This window comes from Pseudozyma flocculosa, assembly GCF_000417875.1.
Source record: "Pseudozyma flocculosa PF-1 unplaced genomic scaffold scaffold00015, whole genome shotgun sequence".
Taxonomy (NCBI): domain Eukaryota; kingdom Fungi; phylum Basidiomycota; class Ustilaginomycetes; order Ustilaginales; family Ustilaginaceae; genus Pseudozyma; species Pseudozyma flocculosa.
Genome location: NW_006920883.1, coordinates 254,248 through 262,258, shown reverse-complemented (window position 1 = coordinate 262,258; position 8,011 = coordinate 254,248). Strand labels below are relative to the sequence as shown.

Below are 8,011 nucleotides of genomic sequence, written 5' to 3'. Positions count from 1 at the left end.
GCTCCCCGACACCCACGAGCCCGCCGACGACGTCGTCGCCGGACCCGGCATCGGCCTCGACGAGCACCCGCTGCGTCGTTGAGAGAGCGGCGGGCCCCGCCCCTTTTGGCCCCCCCGCCGCCCGCACTCCCAACCTGTTCGGTGGATGAAGAGTCGAGGAACCGCACCCACGGAGGATCAGCAGAAAGATATGTAGACTTGTAGCCATACCCCCCCTTTCCTTCGCCCCGCCTTGCCCTCCTTGCCTCTCCCCTGCACCAACCTGCCTCTGCTTGCTCTGCCTCGGCCTGGTCCCACCGGTCTCTGCGCCACCGCCCTTGCCGAGTCTGGACCGTGGAATCTTGCCAGCCTGCTTTGCACCCTGCCCTACCCACTTGCACGTCTGCTCGCCCACACACTCCTCTTTTCAGCGTGCGCGCCATCGTCGTCCACCTCCTCCTCACCCTCCTCACCTTCGTTTTCTCCGCCCCCTCTCCCCTCTCCCCTCTCCCCTCTCCCCCCTTCCCGCCCCGCCCTCTATATACACCCATATATCCACCCGTCTTGTTCTCTTGCCGGAAATGCCCACATCTTCTCACTGCATGCACAGCGAACAAGAAGAGAGGCCAGTGGCCATCAGGTCGACCGCCGACCTGCCCGCTGCCAGCTGCCAGCTGCCGAAAAGCCAAAAAGTGATCTCTCCCAGGCTCGAACTGAGGACCTCCTCCGATTAACGTCCCGCACAGTCGAGCTGTACATGGCTTGTTAAGGAGACGCGCTGACCAACTGCGCCAAGAAACCCGCTGTGACCGACAGGTGAAATGTTGTGTATACAATAACTAAATCTCAGTGTGGACCCAAATGCACTCCCTTCGCCGGGGAGGACGGGCCAGAGTGGCCCTGCGCAGGGCGAAGGGGGCGACGGACGTCGTTTCAGTGGACCATGGCGGGCGAAGCAGGGCCTTCCGCAGGGGTGGAACGAGAGGCCAGAGGTGACGACGTGTGCGGGCGGAAGGGCGGCCGCGTCAGCCTAGCCTGGCTGGGCTGGCCTGGCTGGCTGTCCCTTCCAGCAGGGCCTCGAAACTCGTTTGAAAGCCACAAGCAAGAAGAAGCAAGGCTAAGGACGGAGAGGGTTTGGCTGGACGGGGGGCGGGCCTGGTCGACAAAGAACCGAGATAGAGGTGGCGCGTGCGGGCCAGGCTGGCAGGGCAGGCTGGCAGGGCAGGCTGGCTAACGTAGGCTAGGCGAGGGGGGGGGAGCAAACTCTTGCTCGCTGCTCTCTCTGCTGGGGCGGGCGAGGCTGACGCAAAGCTGTCCGCCCGCCCGCCAGGCTGGAGGGCCAGCGAGCTCGACTTGGCTGGCTGGCTGGCTGGCTGGCTGGCGGGCTGGCGGGCTGGCGGGCTGGCCGACGCCCAGCAGGCCGGCCGTTTTTGAAATCGCACCCGCCCGCTCGCTCACAGGCCCGCAGGCCCGCAGGCCGGCCGCCTTCCGATCTAGCTCGCTATCGCGCCTCGTCGCCGCCCTCGCCAACCACCATCATTCTAACGACGCCACGCCACGCAACCAACGGCTACCATCGCAGCAGCGCAACGCTCTTCGCCGCAACCTACCGCAACCTCTCGCCGCGCGACGACAAAGATAACGCCGACGACGACAACGCGCAGCAACAGCACGCAAGCAACACCCACGCCGCGAACCTCGCTAGCGTAGCATTCACGCACCCTCGGCGCCGCTCGCACCCTCCACCCCCCAACTCGCCGCCCAACATGTTCATCATCAACTGGTTCTGGGTAAGTTGCGCGCACGCCCGACGCTGCCTGCGCTGGGTGGGCTGAGCCGGCCATGGACCTCTTGCGGCGCGGTGGCGAGGCACGTCCTAGCGATGGCGGGGTGCGATGCGATGGTCTTCGCCTGCGGCCATCCGACGAGCCTTTGGCCCACATGAGCACCAGCTGATCAACGAGGCTCTCCTTCGTCTTCTCGCTCAATTTGCGTCGCTTCCCGATCCTTCCCGCACGGCTTCTGCAGGACGTTCTCGCCCAGCTCGGCCTGGCGCACAAGAACGCCAAGATCCTCTTCCTCGGCCTCGACAACGCCGGCAAAACGGTGAGCACACGCTCCTGATGCCGCCACCGTGGCGTTGCAAGTCGATGGTACCGCACTGGCTGACCCCGCTCCTCCTCCTCGCACGTGTATGCACGCCTTCCCCCCGCCACAGACCCTGCTGCACATGCTGAAGAATGACCGCCTCGCCACGTTGCAGCCCACCCTCCACCCGAGTGAGTTGCCGACGAGCCCGGCTCAGCTGCGGCGTAGGTTCGTGCGCATGCAGACAGACTGACTGACGGCGCCCGACTCGCGGTCTCCTTTGCCCCTCCTGCTCTTTCCCCGCTTTCAGCCTCCGAGGAGCTTGCGATCGGCTCGGTCAAGTTCACCACCTACGATCTCGGCGGTCACCAGCAGGGTGAGTGTTTGGTGCAGAGCTGGCGACGGCGTTTTGTTGTCTGTCAAGGCCTTTCAGCTGAAACCCGCCGCTCTTTTCAATCTTCTCGGCCGCGTCCTGGTGCCGTCCACCTTTAGCGCGCCGCCTGTGGAAGGACTACTTCCCCGAGGTCGACGGCATCGTCTTCCTCGTCGACAGCCAGGACCACGAGCGATTCGGCGAGTCGCGCGCCGAGCTCGACGCCCTGCTCAGCATCGAGGAGCTCTCCAAGGTGCCCTTCCTCATCCTCGGCAACAAGATCGACGCTCCCGGCGCCGTGTCCGAGGAGGAGCTCCGCCAGGCGCTCGGCCTCTACCAGACCACGGGCAAGGGCAAGGTGCCGCTCAAGGACATCCGGCCCATTGAGATCTTCATGTGCTCGGTCGTCATGAGGCAAGGATACGGAGAGGGCTTCAGGTGGATCTCGCAATACGTGAGTGGATTCGGCGGTGCTGTAACATGGTGCCTGCGCGCCGACATGCCTGTGCTGACCGTCTCTTTGATCTGCCCTCCTGCTTCATCTGACTCGTGTCTCGACAGATCTGAGCGGCCCTGCCACGGCCGGATCAGCTAGTCGTGGTCCGCAAGTTGCGAGCCGTGACGGAAGGACCCGAAAGGGGCTCGGGCAGTGGTCGAAACCGTGCCTCGAATCGCACGAGGCGGGCGATGCCTGCCAATGTAGCCGACGAAGGGGGAGAGAGGGAGGCGGGGGAAGAGCAACAGCGAAGGTTCCATTGCCCACATTGATCGATCCACAGCGTGCTCAGCGTGATTCTCGGCTCGCCGGACCTCGATCGTGCAGCGCTTGTTCGGGCCTGGTTCCGGCCCTTGGTGCGCGGCCCAGTCGTCGAGCCTCCGAGTCTGTCGACAGAGAGCGAGCGGGCCCATCTTCCGCCCGACTGCAATGCCGCACAGCAGTCAGCGTCGGCAAGGTGTGATCTCGTGCTCGACGACGTCCCGAGTCCACGATGCGAGGCGGGCAACGGTCTCCTCGATGCATGTGTGCGTGCCTGCCCAGACTCAAGCCGCGCCACACGTCGCCCGCCGGGCAGCAAGGGGCGAGTCGGGGTCTGGCGCTCCGGGCTGCTGGCGTGCCTCTCCGGCTCGCTTTCGATGCCCCTACGCAATTCGCGGTATATGAAGACAACATTTTGCAGCCGAATATGACCGGGTTTCTTGGCGCAGTTGGTCAGCGCGTCTCCTTAACAAGCCTTGTTCAATAGAGCTGGACAGCTGGTTAATCGGAGGAGGTCCTCAGTTCGAGCCTGGGAGAGATCATTTTTTGTGTGGCCGGCCGGGGACGCGATGGCGCCTGTCGCAGTCGCGTCGAGACCAACACCGAGCTCCACTTTTTGTGCCTTGGGGCTTGGCCCAGCTCCTCCTCCTCCAACGACGCACACGCTGGACCCACCCACTCGCCGCCGCCACCACCATCACTTGGCCCTCCTCAGCGCCTTCTCCGCCTTGCCGCCATGAGCCAGAGCCTCAAGAGCTGGTTGTTTGAGCGCATGGCGGACCAGGCGCACGACGCCCTCGAGAGCGGCACGACGCTATACGACCTGCCCTTCACCACGGGCAACCGGGTCCAGCTGGTCCGCGTGAGTTGGATCCTGCCGCCACACTTGGACATCACGATGGCAGGGAGCGCTCAGACTGTGGACCGGGGAATGCTGCCTCTTGACACCATCTTTCCTTGTCGGCAGTTTCTCACCTTTCGGCCGCCCGACGATCCGCTGGCCGACCGAGATGTCTGGGCCGTCGTGTCGGACCGGACGCACGTCATGGCGGCCAAGTTTGTCCGCGGGCAGGTGACGAGGTTCCAGCGGTGCGTACCGAGCTTGACCGCCGTAGCCTGTCCAGCTTGGCAGTGCCGCTAACGGGCTGTCGTCCCTCCGCGAAACGGACAGGAACAACCCGACGCTGCCCTTTACGACGCTGCGCGGCGCGCTGCTGATGCTGCGCGCGACCCGGGCCATCATCACGCGGATCCCGTCGGCGAGCAAGGCGACGATGTGGGACGAAAACGACTTCAACCTCGCCCTCGAGGTGCGCAGCTTCGACCTGCTCGGCTCCATCGGCGAGCCCACCTTCTGGCCGGACGCCAAGCTCGTCCTCAGCCCACGCGGCGTGCCCGCGGAACTCGAGCACAGGTGGAAGCTGCTCACCGAGTGGGTGGACAAGTGGCGGCGCTACCGGCTCAAGAGGGAGGAGCGGAAACGAGGTAAGTCGTCGGCCCGCTGCTCGCTGGCTGCTGCTGCTCGTCGTCGTCAGCACAAGCTCCCTCGTTGCGACCCTCTGACGAGCATCACGGGCGCATGCTTGCCCCCCTCTCTGCCACTGGCGACGAGCAGCTTCGGCGACGCTCAAGGCGGTCCACGACTCCGAGGCCAGGCACGAGCCCAGCCTCGATGCACTGCAGAGCACGCCGCTTCCGACGCCCGGGCAGCGGGTACGCAGCGATCCGGCCGTCAACCTGACGCGCTCGGCCGAGCGCACGTCGCGGTCGCAAAGCGACAGCCGGCTGATCCTCCAGCGGAGAGACGCCGACGAGACCGGGCTGACGCAGCTCGCCGGAGTGTCTCGCAGGAGCGCCAGGTCGGCCTGGGACGGCTACGACATCGACGCGGCCGTGCCTTCTACCATGGCCGTCTTCTCGGAGCCACCGCCATCGGCAGGCCCGCCACCGCCGCCGTCTGGCATCGATCGTGCCGCCGATGCGTGCGCCGGGATGAGCTTCCTGTCGACGACGGAAGAGGCCGAGTCGCTTTCCATCTGCCACGTTCCCGAGCCCCGTTGCAGGATACCGCCACCCGCGAGCCTGGACGGCGCGTGGAACGACGAGGCCATCCCGGATCCTTCGGATCTGGGCCTGTCGCCGATCGAGCTCACACCAGAGGAGCTCATCGCTTCTGACGCCGCCGCGCTGCCGGCTTCTAGGCTGCTTTCCACGCCGAAACCTGCCGTCGCCCCCGCTGCTACGACGACGACGCAAGTGGCGCCGGCCGCGACCTCGCCACCTACACCTTCGCTGTCGTTTGATCTCGCATCGACTCCGACTCTGTTGCACAGCTTCGCGGCGACCCCAAGCCGACGCCGCAGCCAGCTCGCCGCGAGCACCACGTCAAACATACCCGCCTCGCCCCGTCCTTCCGCCTCGGCCCTCGATAGCAAGCCTGACGGGACAAGGCCAGCTCCAACCACGACGACGACGACGACGACAGTGCGTTTCAAGGACGCTGCGTCTCCCGCGCGTGCGCGTCCCGCCGCCGCCGCCGCCGCTGCCGCTGCTGACGGCGAGGGCGGCTCGAAGGAGAGGAAGCGGAGAAGAGGCGGCTCCGACCCGCCCGACGATCCGATTCGAGCAAGGAAGCGCAAGAGCGAGGCGAGGGACAAGCTCAAGATGCTGTGAGTCGCCCCAGCCGACCTGCCTCCCTTGCTAGAGCCTAGGCACTGACTGAGCCTTGCTCCAATCCTCGGACGTGACCGGCCATCTCGAACAACAGGATGGCGTCGATCGTCGACTGAGCTTACCCAAACTACACGTTGCAGATCGTCCTCCCCCATCAGCTCAAGCACAGGCCGGCCCATCGCGCGCCAGCACAGACCGACATTGCGCGGACTCGACTGCGTCTGCTCATACCTGCTTCGTTTCGCCCTGCTTTCGCTACCAAGTACAGGAGCTGAGGCGATCAGCCTGGCGCGGTCGGAGAGGCTGCCGAGTCGATCAGGAGCCGCTCGACGGCGTCGGGCTGCGAGCCGTTGCTCTGCTGCAGCGCCTCGACCAGCGTCGACCGCGGCAGGTGCGGAAACATGGCCTGCAGCGCGCGGATCGACGGCTCGGTGATGGCCGTGTCCGGGTGCGGCTGCGTGAGCTGGGCCAGCAGATCCCTCAGCGCGCCGTGGCTGCCCGGCTGCGCATCGCCCGGATCAGCTCCCGCAGCTGACGAGCCGGTGCGGGGTGCGCCAGCTGCATTCGCATCGCGCCCGTCCGAGAACTCGCTCCTGGTCCGCTGCAGCATCGACTGGAGGAGCTCGCCAATCATTTCGTCGGTCCGCACCCTCTCGGCCCTTGTCGAGGCGGTCCCTGCCTCGTCGCCGCCGCGCGTGGTGGGGAGGATGCCCGTCGATCTCCTCTCGCCCGGCGATGGAGGAGCAGCGGCGCCAAAGCGCATCCGCAGCCCGCCGACGCTCTGCAGCACGGCGCTCGTCCGCCTGGCCCGCTCGTCCCTGGCACCGTCGATGGCGCTCTGCATCTGCTCTCTCCTCGCCTGCCTCGCCCGGAAGCTTGGCGGCGGCGGCGGCTCGGCGCGCCAGCTCCTCGTGGGCGTCCTCGTGGATCCGACCAGGCCGGAGAGAAGGTAGGCAAGGACGCGGTAGAGGCGCTTGGGGATGCGGTAGGACTTGAGGCTCGACGAGAGGAGCAGGTCGGACCGGTAGAGGGCCGACGTGGCCATCGCCAGCAGGCCGACAAACGGCGTCATCGACGGCTGCGAGAGGATGAGGAGGAGCGCCAGGCTCCAGATCTGGATGGCGCGGTCGCCGACGTAGACGGAGCCGATGCGGATCACCCAGCGGTCCGGCACGATGCGCGCGTGCTGGTAGAGGATGACGAAGAGGGGCGCAAACGGGCCCGAGGGAGTGCGGCCTTGCACACGGAGCGGCGCGGGCAGAAGGACGCGGACCGGCCAGGCGTCGGGGAGCGAGGTGAAGAGGACGAGGAGGACAAAGACGAGCGCCGTGTAGAGGCACAGCGTTATCGCCAGAAAGGACTGCGGGTCGAGAGCACCGACGAGGACGGCGGAGGATGCGATCAGCGAAACATCCACGTCAAGGGCAATAATGGCTTCGGGCGCGTGACTGGACCAACGGAGGCGGTCATGCACGCACCGCGAACTTGAGCGTACCAAAGCGGCGCTCGACCTCCCTCGAAGCGGTGTAGAAGAACAGCGTGGCCAGGAAGAGCTCCGAGGCATTGGCAAAGGCGACGTGGTGGGCGACGAGGCGCCAGTACTGGCCGTGGACCGAGAGGTGCGGGACGACCTGGAGGTGCGTATAGGGCTTGAACCGGAAGACGGACAGCACGACGGTCGAGATGGCCGTCGTGACGATGAGGCCTGAAGTCGGCAAGCAAGCAGGGAGGGGCCGGGCGGGGATGGGAGGCATGTCGCAGACAGGATCAGCCGTTGGCGTCTGGGCCGTCGACGAGAGCGGCTGGCAGAGGCGGGTGGCTCACCTTTTGATATTGGGGCATGGGCAAAGCCGGAGACCATGCTAGCGAAGGACTGGGGGCGGCGGTGGTGGCGATTGCGGCGGTGAAGGTGGTGGTGGTCGAGAGAGAGGGACCGAGGGAAGGGGCCCGAGGGCGCAAACCAAGAAGCTCAGGCGGGGGCGGGAGATGTGGAGGAGAGACCGGGAGGCGCACGAGCCCACGGCGCAGCGTCCTCTCCGACCTCAAACCACCACCACCTCCTCCTCTGCCTCTTCCTCGTCTTCCTCGCGCATTCAGCCTCTCCAACCTCTGCCCACCGACTCTGCCCACCGACTCTGCCC

At 66.1% G+C, this 8,011-nt stretch overlaps 4 protein-coding genes across 4 annotated transcripts in view; 3 read left to right on the top strand and 1 right to left on the bottom strand.

Annotated features, from left to right (window-relative positions):
* The window catches only part of PFL1_04582 (uncharacterized protein), a gene marked incomplete at both ends in the record, with an annotated part of 2,137 nt that extends 2,055 nt beyond the window's left edge, over nt 1-82 (top strand). Inside the window, one exon of the mRNA XM_007882108.1 lies at nt 20-82. Within this exon, the coding sequence (XP_007880299.1) occupies nt 20-82 (63 nt within the window). The remainder of the gene's footprint in view (nt 1-19) is intronic.
* A 1,663-nt stretch (nt 83-1,745) lies between these two features.
* On the top strand, nt 1,746-3,007 carry PFL1_04581 (uncharacterized protein; the record flags this gene model as incomplete). Its single annotated transcript, XM_007882107.1, has 6 exons — nt 1,746-1,769; nt 2,008-2,085; nt 2,198-2,258; nt 2,378-2,443; nt 2,560-2,894; nt 3,002-3,007. The coding sequence occupies 6 exons, from the start codon at nt 1,746-1,748 to the stop codon at nt 3,005-3,007; spliced, it is 570 nt and encodes a 189-aa protein (XP_007880298.1).
* Nucleotides 3,008-3,933: 926 nt separating this feature from the next.
* PFL1_04580 (uncharacterized protein) lies at nt 3,934-5,986 on the top strand (the record flags this gene model as incomplete). The annotated part of the gene is made up of 5 exons (XM_007882106.1): nt 3,934-4,059; nt 4,165-4,286; nt 4,369-4,682; nt 4,813-5,866; nt 5,965-5,986. The coding sequence occupies 5 exons, from the start codon at nt 3,934-3,936 to the stop codon at nt 5,984-5,986; spliced, it is 1,638 nt and encodes a 545-aa protein (XP_007880297.1).
* Nucleotides 5,987-6,150: 164 nt separating this feature from the next.
* On the bottom strand, nt 6,151-7,731 carry PFL1_04579 (uncharacterized protein; the record flags this gene model as incomplete). Its single annotated transcript, XM_007882105.1, has 3 exons — nt 6,151-7,230; nt 7,349-7,575; nt 7,695-7,731. The coding sequence occupies 3 exons, from the start codon at nt 7,729-7,731 to the stop codon at nt 6,151-6,153; spliced, it is 1,344 nt and encodes a 447-aa protein (XP_007880296.1).
* Nucleotides 7,732-8,011: the final 280 nt, after the last annotated feature.